This window comes from Talpa occidentalis, unplaced genomic scaffold (assembly GCF_014898055.3).
Source record: "Talpa occidentalis isolate TD23 unplaced genomic scaffold, MPIMG_talOcc4v2.1 talOcc4.12, whole genome shotgun sequence".
NCBI classification, from domain to species: Eukaryota; Metazoa; Chordata; class Mammalia; order Eulipotyphla; family Talpidae; genus Talpa; species Talpa occidentalis.
The window spans coordinates 36,824,297-36,837,554 of record NW_023601212.1 but is presented as its reverse complement, the minus strand read 5'-3'; the positions used below and the strand labels follow the sequence as shown (position 1 = coordinate 36,837,554).

The window sequence follows — 13,258 nt, the reverse complement described above, 5'->3', positions numbered from 1 at the left end:
ATACAAGTTTCCTTGACCCTCAGAGCCAGATGAACTAGAAGTGTCCCTTGGGGTGCTGGCATAAAAATGGAGACTCCAGAGGCATGCCAAATCTCCCATCCTTCCCAGAAATCCCAGTGTTTTCTTTTGAAGTCTAGAGCCAAGTGGGAGCCTCATGCAGGTGGTACACTGTCTCTTAGTTGGAGAGCATTCCAGAAGACTCCTAGAAGTCTGTGTTAATTAAATTCCTTCCTTTCAGCTGACCGTATTATATAAGCAGGTGAACCTCTTTTCCTGTGAGTATGGACATGACCCACTGCTTCATGCTGCCCTGTAGCAGGTGTGTGTCCAAGCAATGATGCTCAAATGGCTACAGTTACAAAGGCGTCAGGAGGCAAATCCTCAAATTTTCAAAGTTAGATATTTGAGAGTTCATAGGTGCAGGTTTTAAAAGGTTGTGATGTCTGATGTAAGGTTTAAATCCTTTGCTCCTCAGGGGGGAAGCTCAGGAATTTTTATCAGTAATGGTGAGTCATCTCATGCAGGGACCGATCTTAACAGTAGGTTGAAGCCATTTGTTCACCAGGCAGAATCTCTGGGTTTTCAGTCTATCCAATACTGAAGGTGGGTTTTCTGGGCAGTTTGTATCCCAGCCTCTCCTACAGCTTTCATATACAATGCTCATGTTTGCCTAGTCACCCAGTAGCATTTAGTTTTTCCTCAGAGGAAATTGTTCCATATGTCTAAATACTGTGGACTTGGTATGTCTATGACAAGAGATGGGTTCAGAGCCTTCTATATGGTCATCTTGAATCAGAGCAGATCCTCTAGAGCAGACAGTACCACCCCCACAAGTGCCACAGAGATCCTCCAGGAGCTTTACCAGTAAATATCCGAGAAAAATCTGCTTGTATCAAGGCTTTTCTTGTAATCACTTCAATAAAGATGAGACTGTCTCCCTCCTATGGTTTCACCAAAAATCATGCTGTGTATGAAAGTTATAATGTACTTGATTTTAGTTATGTTCAACTTATAAACAATACTTAATTTGAGATTTTTGTCTTAAAATTATGTAACCATCTAACATATTACCATTGTTACAAATCTTCCCTATAATTTATCCTTTTTCCAATGTATGAAATTGCATTTATTTTTAGGTTGGAGTTATTATACATTAATTTTTTATTAAAATTTTGTGAAGGCCTGTAGGAGGTAGATTATGTTATGCATTATAATATACTTGCTGTCTTCTGTCTCATTATGTTCTTATTTATTTATCACAACTAATACACTGCAGTTTGCCTTAACATTCTTCATATTTTTCTTCAGTTTTTTTCACCTTTCATTAACCAAATTCTTTTTCTCCTAGAACTTCCTTCTTGAATTTACAGCATCTTACTTGACTATGAGATAGAAATACAGTGTGAAATGCAATGGAAGCTGTATATGTAACTTAAATATGTAGAAGGAAATGAGTAAAATTAATTTTTATAATATATTTTATTTAAAAGTTTATCAAAAATATAGGCATTCTGCATGTGATCAGTATAAAAATAGTAATGTGATGTTTTACAACCTTTCTTCATATTAAGTCTTGAAATCCAGTTTGTATTTTCACTTACTGAACACTTTAGACTGTTGTATTTATTTATTTATTTATTGTTTGTTTGTTTGTTATTGGCAAAAAGAATACCCTTTATTAAAGTAAACACAGAACACTTGTTTGCTCAAATTTTAATACTGCTTTACATACTGTGTGTGTGAAACGATTTCCTATTATGTTTATAACCCAAAGTTTCAAATGATTATATAGATTTTCACTTGTCAAACACACAGTTGATAATCTTGTGGGGAAAATATATTGAAGGCATATACACAATTATAGTTCTTATATAGATACCGTGGAAGATACATTTATTACTTTTTACATAGTCTAGAAGACATTCAAATGAAGATAAATAGATTCAAACTGGTTGATAAATTTCTGATGGTTGAGGTCCTTAAAGGCTATTTGAATTAAGATACTGTTTGAAGTAATACTCCCCTAAAGAACCCTTTTAAAATGTTCAGTAATGTAAGTTTTTCCTAACTAGTAGATAAATGGAATTTGCTTGAATGATATATGTTTGGTGGGTGCTTTTATTCTAATAGCAAATACAGTGGAAATTTTTCATATCAACTTACAGAAAATTAAACTAGCTTTTTACTTTTTATTTGGTAATCTTGATTATTATGCGATTGAAAAAATATTTAAATATCATTTTCACTTCAGGAATGTGCTTTTAATTTTTTTTAAAGATTTATTTATTTATGCATGTAAGAGTTGGGTGCAGGCCAGAGGTGCAGAGGATGAAAGAATTCACCAGAAACAGATGGGGAGCAGAACAGGTGGATCTACTGAAATAAACTGATGAGGGCAGCAGCAGGCGAGACAGAGGAGGTCTGTTGTGCCATGTGGGTTAGCTCCCTGGCTAGGGATCAAACTCTTGCGGCAGTGGCTGCCTATAGCTTCACAGTGCTGAGCCTTAACCCCTTGCGCCACCAAGGAGGTCCAGGAATGTGGTCTTTAATAAAAAGCATTATGTGAATTATAAAATCCAAATGCTATGTTAGTTTTGTTAGTTGACCTTAGAATAGATATGTATTATTTATTGTATACTGGTGTAGTATACATAAATGCATAAATTTGAGCTTATAGCTTAACTGTTTCTTCAGGGATGATATTATGTCACTAACATTTATCTAATAATTATTAGTTTAATGATAATACCCATTGAGATCATCATACTAAATTATTTATTGAACAGGTAAAAAGACTGTTCTTGTAGAATGTGACTACATTAGAAGAAAGTAAAGGGATACTTAACTAGAGTTTCAAGTAGATATATAGAGAAAATTAAGATGAAATTAGTATAATGGGTAGTAGGTAAGACAATAGGACCTCCCCGATTTATCTTGAGAGTTCTTTAACTATTCTGGAGTACTATTTATTGAAGGTGAACTTTTTTCCTCCTAACCATATATGCTATTCGGAAACAATTGGGATTCCTGGAGTTTTTCTTGAATTTGTGAAGCTCTAAAATTCCATGTACCGGAACCTCTGATAAATTATAGGTATCGAAATAAATACTGAGATATGATCTCTACTGGCTTTGAGTACAGGATCTTGTGGTTTTCTAATACCCATACAGGTAGTTTTCAAATTGAATTAAAAACCATTCTCATTTTTTCAATCCAAGCCTCTTTTAAAGTGGTAAATATTGTATTTGTCTGCCGCCTTTGCTGCTTCTCTCAACGTTACCATTCTCAATTCTCACTCCCTAGTCTCAATGTCATCCCCACACCACTTTAAATCTTAGTAAACACCAAAATTTCCTATGTATTTGCAGACTTGATTAATCTGGTCACTTATAAAATATGAGTATTCAAAACAAGATAGTACAATGAAGCAATAACAGTAACTTATGAAGTGTTAACAATAACTTATGAAGTGCCATTAACATATCTGTGATTTGTGTTTGCTTCAGTAAATATGACATATTATTCTTTCAGAATTCAAACCTAATTCATCAGAGAGTGTCTCCTCCTAATGATCGACAAGGATCTCCAATATTGTCATTCATCGTCCTGGAACAGTTTAATGCCATTCGCTTAGTACAAAGTGTTCATCAGTCCCTTGCTGCTCTCAGCAAAGTCATCAGAGGAACTACCTTATTGAGTTCAGAAGTACAAAAATTAGCAAGTGCTTTATTGAACCAAAAGGTAAGCCAATACTAGAAATATGTATTTTTATTTGATTAATATAAGTGACTCTTCCATCATGCATACCCTTGTTGGGAATCTTATAGTTTCCTGAGGTAAAGAAGAAAGTCCAAGGAAAATTAATTTAAGCCATATAGTAATTAATTGGCTGATATAACTGAAGGATTTAAGGGTAGCTAGCATTATGTCAACTTGACATAGTAGCTTTAAATTATTAGCAGGATCTCTATTTGTGCTAGCTACCTGTCTATTTGTGCAAGTGTGTATGAACATCATTTTTATTTCATGTTGTGGTATTTCCTCCTTACAAGTGTGGCATCCTAATCTTATTTATTCTGAGCTCCAAGAACAAAGGAAAGAATATATGTTCCCTGGTAACTCAAACAAAATTCTTGCAAATGCCTGTGATCCAAACCAGTTTTGGCATGTGTTTTATGTCTATTCCTATACCAAGTCTATGCGCAGGGAATGCCTAAAGCTCTTGTGGGCTAGGACCCCAGCCAAATGTCTAGGCAAGAATCTGGGAATGGATTCAGCTCCATATGTAGCAAATATTAAGTAAGAGAAGAATGGTTACCCAGTGGAAAATTGGGATACTTTGAGCAGAAGAAAGGGAAATTATTCTGTGTCTTGCTGAATAATTGGACCATTTTATATGATAGTAAAATCTATGTATTTCAGATTTGTTAGGTAGAAACAAAAATATGAAGCATCTTGGATAGATTAACTTTAGCTATTTGGAGACTATAAACCTTATAGAACTTGATATCTTTCACAGATTTCACTAGAGCTTTAGAGGATTTAGGAAGAAATAAATTTTTTTCTTTGTACTGTTTATCTTTAAAATAAAGAAAACACTGATAGTCAACGTGAAAGTCTTCTGTTTGAATAAAAACATAACCTTCCTAGAACATCCAATGTCTTCCTTACTAACAAAGAAAGTTCTGACTTAGATTGTTTATATTACCATAGACTTAGGGTACCTTACACAACAACTGTTCTGTCACAGTTCTGCAGACGAGGAAATCCAAAGTCAAGTTGCCAGCAGATCTGATGTCAGTTACGGTCCTTTTCCTGATTTATTAAAGGCTGTCTTTTTTGCTATGTCTTCAGATGGCAGAGAGAAAAGAAGCAAGTTCTTCTCTCCTGTCTGTTCTTATGAGGACACTAACAAAACAGAGGGACCCCACCCTTATGATCCAATGACCTCATCAGCACCCCATCTCCAAACACTAATATCATCAAGCAGGAATATTGAGGAGGTGGGAAGGAACCAACTAGCATTCCATTTCAATATCCAGTTCTTTCTCATATATGTAAAAAGACAATCTTTTTTTTTACTTGAGAAGAATCTTAGCTTTGCACTGTTTAATAAATTTAAATAGATTTTTTTTCCAGTGGATATACATCACTATCTCTGTTAATGAACTGTAATTATGTAGACTGTAGACAATCTTATTAGTTTATTACATGTTCTGTATTACACTTTGAACAAGAAATACAACCTCATAAATATCACTGATTTTGAAGTATTGATATTTTTATAATCTGTCTGAAGATGATTTTGTTAAAAATTCTTATGATGGGTTAAAAGCATATTTAAATTATTCCTCAGATACTGTCTTTCGGAATATTTCAGGTTATTTGGTGAATTGTATATGAGACAGGGCTGATTTTTACTAACACAAGATCTATAAAATAGTTTTTGACATTAACATTCTAGTGAGTTTTACCAAAAATTGTGAATTTAGTACTATTCCATTTATTTCTGGATGAAAAATTAATTTTATATTACATTTAAATGTGACAAGTTCTATATTAAATGATATGATTTAATGTAATTTTGGAGATAGTTCAGTACTTGACATTTTCTTTACTGTGACTGACATGATTGGTACAGGAATTTTCCTACAGAGAATTGTAACTCTTATTTCTTGACAGTTTCTGATGATATGCTGAAAACCTTTTTTTGTAAAAAGTCACAATACTTAAAATACCTTTGTTTCTAAACAAATTAGAAAATACTATTCTTCTTTTATATATTGGAACATAGGGTTTAAATCAAAATTTACAAGATACAGTAGTAAATTTCATTATTCTTGTTAAGTAGCACTTAGATAATCATTTTGTAGAAATTAATGGATTTGGGGGTTTAAAAAAATTAAAAGTATGTGTAATGCCAGCACATGTATTGGTTATACATTTTAATTTACCCTAATATTTTGGGTGGAAACATTAAGTGGCCTTTTAATTTGCTAAATCAGGGAGTCTCTCTACAATACAGCAAAATTGCTTGTGAGTCCTAACTCTGTAAATTTCCAGACAACTGGTTTTTAATCTTTTTTGAATCACTGACATCTTTGAAAATTGAAGGGAAGAGATTTTCTTCTATTAAAATATGTATACACACACACACAGCCTGTTATATGACTTTAAAACTTCCAAGCATTAAGATCATCTCTGTTAACAGGATTTTCATTTTGCTCCTTTCTTTACTGTGGCCTTCTGTATAACAGTGTTTGAAAGTGTGACTTTGGGACTACTAGCATTAGCAGCACCGAACACTTATAGTGTGAATTCGTGGATCCCACCCCAAAATATTGAATGAGAAACTCTTTGTTTCCTTGCCCTTGTTTTATCAAGTCCTAAGATGTTTGTCATGTATGCCAAGGTTTGACAAATGCTATTTCTATAGTCAGAATTCTTATCAAAAAAGGGCAGTAGGCCCTGCAACATCATCTTTCTGCCCCCTCCAGCTCCCCTTTCTCATCATCTGTGACCACTTCCACCGTTGATTTTCAGGACTTTGGGGGAAAAGAAAAGATTTTTCTAATATTTATAAAATGGTTGAGGGCCCCATAAATTCCCCTGCAAATTTCATGCAAATAAGTGCTTAGAAAAGTCATGCTAAAACTGTTTTGCCAAATGATAATTATTAATATGGAATAAGTTTTATTTCCCATGAGAAAAAAAAACAAAACTATGTTTTGTAAGACACTTTACTGGATTCCTTTTTTAGCCCTTTTCCAATTTGCTGCATATACCATCCCCTTTTTACTTATGTTAGAAAACTAAAGCTGAGAGGAATGGATATTCTGGTAAAGTGTCAGAGCCCATACTGTAGTCCTGATGTTGTGTTTCCTAGGTCAGTGTTCTTGCCACTTCATGTCTCCCTGAATATTTTATTTGACCATGCAACTAAGGATTAGTCTTTGTTGAAGAGACAGTTACAAGTTTTTTGTGGACTAAACTTCATATACTCCTCTCTAAAGGCCTACTGAATGCTGGGATAGAACTCCCGTATTTCCACATCTCTAACTTCACTTATAAAATTTAATTGTATGTATATTGATATATGTAAATCAGTCTCTATTTTTCTATGTACAAAGAATCTTTAGCTTCTTGGAATTCGCCTTCTTTATCCCTTAATACTATCATGATGCCAGGATAATAGAATATGCTTTCTCCTTTTAACACAGATTTTAATTCCAGAGCTTATCTTGTCTTTTTCCATTCATTTAGCCAATGGAAATATACTGTTATAAGACTCTCTTGCTCTATATGAAGTTTTATTAATGTTACTTGCAGTTTTATTAACATTAGTATGTATTATTATTGCTTGGAGATAGATTGTAGCTAGTCAGAGATATGTACTATAAATCCCACAGCATCAAATGAAAATACTACTGAAGTATGCATAATGAACATATAGGACATAAGGTGGGAACAATCTTTAATCACTAATCCCAAAAGAGAGGTCAGTAAAGAGAGAAGCCAGAAGTTAATAATAAAAGGGTCATTACTGTGGTTCCTACAGACATTAAAAGGATAATAAGGAATATTATTAATAACCTTATACTAATAAATTCAACAACTTATATTAATTACACAAATCCCTTAAACAGCACAATATGCCAAGCTTATGTAAGAAGAAATGTAGCCTGTATCTATTAAAGAAGTTGAATTTTTATTAAAAATATATCTACAAAGACAGCTTCTGAAATTCACTGGTGTAAGTCTAGTAAACATTTAAGTAAAAAATAATACAACTCTATGTAAACTCTTCCAGAAAATTGAAGAGATGGGAATACTTCCTTCTTTTGCTGTGAGACTAGCATTGCCTGATAACAAAGCTTAAAGAGATAATAAATGCAAATTTTTATTTCCTTTCTGAACACACAGGTAAAATTCTCAACAAGATACTAACAAATTGAATCCAACAAAATATAAAAATAGATAATACAACATGACCAAATAGAGTTTATCCTAAGAATATGTTTGGGTTCCTTTTAAAAAATCATTATTTACCAGACTAAGTTTTTTCATAGACTAATAAGAAAAATCATATAATCATCTTGTCATGATAAAATTTTCAGCAAGTAATGATTAGTAGTGAGTCTTCTAAGCCAGATCAGATGCTCCTTCCGAGACACAGTACTTTGTAACCTAGTCTCAGTTGTGCCATTTGATCACATTTACCATGTTCTCTCATTAGAAGCAAGTCTCTGGGACCAGTTCATTCTGGGCAGGAGTTCACAGGATGGGAAAACCAAGTGGAAGGGATTATTGGGAGCATCTTAGAAGTTGAATGCCATGGCAACTTACCCCTTTTTATAATACACTAGGTTATATAAACTTTCTCTGCAGCAGAGAAAGCATAAAATTTAGAGTGTGAAAGGATGGCACATCAGTTTACTGTTTTTTATATAACAAATTATTTTCATTTGTTTACTGTTCCAAGAAATTTTACTTGAAAAAAAAAACTTTTACAGAAACAGATTAATTCTATGTCATTCAATTTTAATCAGATAAGGTCAAAGAAAAACAGACATCTTTATGAAATGAATTTATGATACATGTGAATTATACCAAAATATTTCCCTCATCATATTAACATTAAAATGTCTTTTATCTGAATAGTGTATATATAAACTTAATTTGGACCCCTTTTAAATTACAGTGTCCTCTCACATGGCAGAGCAAGTGGGAAGGTCCAGAAGATCCCTTGCAATACCTTAGAGGTCTTGTAGCTCGTGCCCTTGCAATCCAGGTAAGAGTAAATTACAGAACCATTATGTTGTATGACTTGTGTGACCATCATACTGTAGATGTGCATATTGAGAACCTTTTTGCTCAAACTGCTGAGAATATGCTTTTGTACATAGAGTACATTATATTCATTTCTCATTGCCAATAAAATCATAATTGTATTCTTTTTTAAAAAGTATGCTTCTCCATGTAGCTGTCCATCATTTTTAAGAATTTAGAGAAAAAAAATACAATTTAAACATAGATGATTCATATAATATATGTACTCACTTTTCAATCTGCTATGTACATATGCCTGGGCATAACCTATTAATACATGCTGAAAGAATGGAAAGACAGAAGGAATAAAGGCCTTAGAAAACATAGAAATGCTCTGAAGTTCATTGTATGTTGTCATTGCAAGGCTGGGGTAATTTATTACTTCATAAATTTGTCATTATTGTTTAATTATTTTTATAAAGGGCAGGAGCTGTTTTTTTACTTGGTGTGAATGCCAGTATACACTATATGTATTAGTACATTTAATTGCACTGCATGTATATAACAATAATATAGTGTTGATACTAATTAATACCACTTTCACATTAATTTACTATTTTTCTGTCATGATTATTCATATTCAGTATATTGACTATTGGTCATAAAAAACGGAAAACTTTTCCACTGTGTCATTTTATAGGCATTTAGTCTTCAATGTAATGTGAAATGCATCTTCTACCAACTAGGGAAATATCCATCATTTCTACCACCCTGTAGGGATTGCTTTTGTTGTTTTCTTTTTCTATTTAAAAACGTTTTTTTGGTTAAAAATGTACAATGATGTCCACCTTCCAAAGGTAAATAACCTTTAATGTTCAGGGTTCATTTGCTAGGTTCTTTGTTTCATGGTGCCTTTGTTATAATGGAACAATGTAGCTACCTAGGTGGGGAGGGGATGAAAACATAGGGGAGCAGGGAGAATCTCAAGTATTCTTTGCAAGGGTTTGTGAAAATGGTGGTGTTGCTTTCTCATCAAGTGTAATGGTCTGACAGTCCAAGCCAGTAGGTAGCACATTGAACCCAGGTGCGTACGTAGCTTAAGGTCCCAGTGCCACTCATCATGGACATTCTACATTGGGAAATGGAACAAGCTGCTGAAAGTGTCATATGTAGAACCTGTTCATTACAGGGTTTTGTGTGTGTAAGTTAGCCTGACTAGGACCAAGGGTGGCATTAATTTATGCATTCAGTCAGGAGAGCTGTAAGCAGCTACTTTATGCTCGGCCCTGCGTGAAGTGCTAGACAGGCAAGCATTATTTCCAGTGGTTTTATACATTCAATCATTTTAGCAATGAAAAAGTCTACCTTGGTGCCAAACACTGTGCAGAAATTGCTGAATGTAGAATATTAGACAAAGTAGATGTACATCGTATCCTAAAGAACTATCTGCACATTTTATCATACAAGACAAGAAAACAGAATAAACAATAATGGTGATGAAGGAAGTGCAGTGGGAGCAAACAGCAGGAGTACTTAACCTACAGGGGCTTGAGGAAGTGATGCTTATGCTGAGTCGTTAGTGGGAATAGTCCAAATGAGGAGGAGAGGGAAGAGTGTCCCAGACAAGAGAAAGCCATGGTCTAGTGCAGACCTTATGCTTTCAGGTGACTAAAGCCGGAAGATAGCAGTGTTTGTTTACATATCGAACTGAAGGGCAGGACGAGCCAAGTCATGACACAAAATTATATTTGATCCTGAGGGAAAAGGGAACCATTTACAGGTGGGGTCCTTTTTGCCTTATATGGAAGGTCTTAGACTACTGGGTGGCATAAGGTTGAAGACCGCTACTGAATGCTGGTAATCTAAAGCCAGAGAACTCCTAGGCACCCAAGAAATCTCAGCAGAGAAAGTCTTGCAGGAAGCCTGGCGTTTACTCTGTAGTCCCCACTCTATGAGGTCCTTTGCATCAAGGTCCTTTATAAATTTCACAGTATTTCCAATACCTAGCATACTGCCTGCTAAATAAATGAACAAATATATGGACTTCATAGACTATTTCATTTTACAACCCTAGAATTTTACTCCTGGCTTCAATGTATTTGGGTTTTTCTTCAGAAATAACATTTTCTGATTCTTTTGTTGGTTCTTGGTTTCTACTTTCTGTTTCCCCCTTGTCCTGCAGAAGAGCCCCTCTAGCACATCTCCCCAGTATATATTTTTTTTTGGATTGATCATTTTAAATTCCAGTATGTTTTCTTCAGCATTTGCCTTTGTTCCTCTGTCTTCATATCCACAGATGCCCACTTCCTTTTGATGAAAACTTCTTGTTTATTTTGCATGTTGGGCACCTCGAAGTCAGGGAAAATCTAAGCATGAAATGGAACTAGTTTTATTTTTAATAAATGCCATTCAGCACGCCACATGCTATCTTTAGAGTTGATCAGGAAAGAAAGACAACTAAGCAACAACAGTCAAAGCAGCAAACAAAGTGAAGTTCTATAGGAGAGGAGTAGAAGTACAAGTACCAGAGCTAGAATCACTTGTCTCCTGTCCACTCTGCCCCAGAGTCAGAACCACCTGCTGCATTGGCCTTAATGAAGTCTGAATTTGGCCTGAGCCAGCCACTTATGCATTAGGTTTCCGAAGTACCCCCTCTACCAGCACATGCTGACATTACGTGGCCTTCTCCACAGCCCCTTCCACCTCACAGTGCTGAGAAGCAGTTTCTTCCCTAGTATAGGAACCACCTCCTTTACTCTTGCCGCTTGCTTTCTTCTGTTCAAATTTATCCAGTTTCTAGTTCATCTGCTAACATGCTTATTGTTGCTTAGCTACATAGAATATTCTTTACCTTTAACAAAGCATTTTACTTCTACTGTCCACTTCAGGAAGACAGATCTTCACTGAAAATTAATTTGGCAGCCTCCAGGTCTTCTTCCCAAATAAACCTGACTGTTCTCACAGGAGTCAGACTGGCATTTTTAGATCTGTATTATCACTACTCTCTTTCTGGGTTCATAAAAAGAGCTTAGAAATAAGATGTACTAGGTATCTAAATTTGAGATTCAGATCACTTTTTTTTTTTTCTTCAGTGCACCACTTGTAACATATATTCAACTTTTAAAATAGTCCAATAAAGGAGAGAAAGAGAACATTTTATATGAACATTTTATATGTTCATTTTATATGAACATTTATAAGAACTAAGCACATACTGAATATCAAGCAGACCTATATTTTACTAGAATCTGATAATATTTATAGCATGAGGTGGATATTACTTCCGTTTTTTAAAGGCGGGGAAAACAAAGCCCACAATTCAGGAAGAGTTTATAGAAATTCTGTGGTAAAGGAGAGAATGCAAACTGAAGTACTCCCTTCTGTAATAACAGCCAGGGGTTTTGTTTTGATCATCCCTAAGCTTATAAGTGGCATTTTAAAAAATAGCCACTCTCTCTCCCTTGAAACCTTTTTGTGAGTTGATTTCTAAGTCACTACACATTTCTGATTTCTTCTGTCTCCTTTCTGACTCTTTTTCTCCATCTCCAATGTTGCATTCCCAGAGCATAGCACGCTCTCTCTTTTCCCTCTGTATCCTGCCAGTTCTGGTTTCAGGTTGTCTCAGAACTTGGCTTCTCTAAACTGTCAGACTGATAGCACCAGCCCAGTGCTCCACCCAAACCAGTTTCTACTCCAGTATATATCCCAACATGCTTAGGATTTCCACTTGTGTGTTTAATAAGCATCCTAAATTCAACCTATGTCGTATCTGAACTCCTGTCCTTTACCTCAACACTTGATCTGCACACAATCACTGTATCCTTGTGACAAAGGCCAGAGTGTGGGGATCATTGCTAACTCCTTCCCTCTCATACTCTGTGTCTGCTCTATCAGAAAATACCTTGCCTCTGCAATCAAAATAAACTCTGAGACACATTCCCTTTCATACCTGCTACCTGACTGGTCTTGCTTCTCCCATATCTCCTTTCTGGCTGGTTTTCAACACAGCAGTTTAAACTTTCTCGTTAAACTTACTTAAGTCAGGTCCTAGTGCTCCTTTCTGGAAATAGTCCCATGACTTCTCACCCACATCACCCAAATCATACAAAAACTTGTTTAAATAAAACCTACAACAACCTATTTTTTGCTCCCTCATTTACTCTGTTGCAGTCATATTGCTGACCCTGCTAGTCAGTGAAAATTCCTCCCCATCTTAGAGGCTTGATTTTACTCTGCTCTTTGCTCTACCTTGGATGTTGTCCCCGACATCTGTTAAGGAAGTGCCCTCATCTACTTCACCTCTTTGCCTCCATCAGGTCAGTTTGCCTCAGGGAGGCCACCTCTGACTTTCCTACTTCAAATTGTATCCCTGTCTCCTTCCTTGATATATTTTTACCTTCTTTCCTCTTTTTATTTTTGCCATAGTCTTTATCTCCATCTAATAATAATAATAGTTATTATTATTATATATTTGTTTTCTTTGTAATCC

At 35.0% G+C, this 13,258-nt stretch overlaps 1 protein-coding gene across 1 annotated transcript in view; it reads left to right on the top strand.

Annotated features, from left to right (window-relative positions):
* The window catches only part of DYNC2H1 (dynein cytoplasmic 2 heavy chain 1), a 306,244-nt gene that overhangs the window by 267,252 nt on the left and 25,734 nt on the right, over positions 1-13,258 (top strand). The window contains exons 91-92 of the mRNA XM_037507914.2: positions 3,532-3,741; positions 8,702-8,791. Of these exons, the coding sequence (XP_037363811.1) occupies positions 3,532-3,741; positions 8,702-8,791 (300 nt within the window). The remainder of the gene's footprint in view (positions 1-3,531; positions 3,742-8,701; positions 8,792-13,258) is intronic.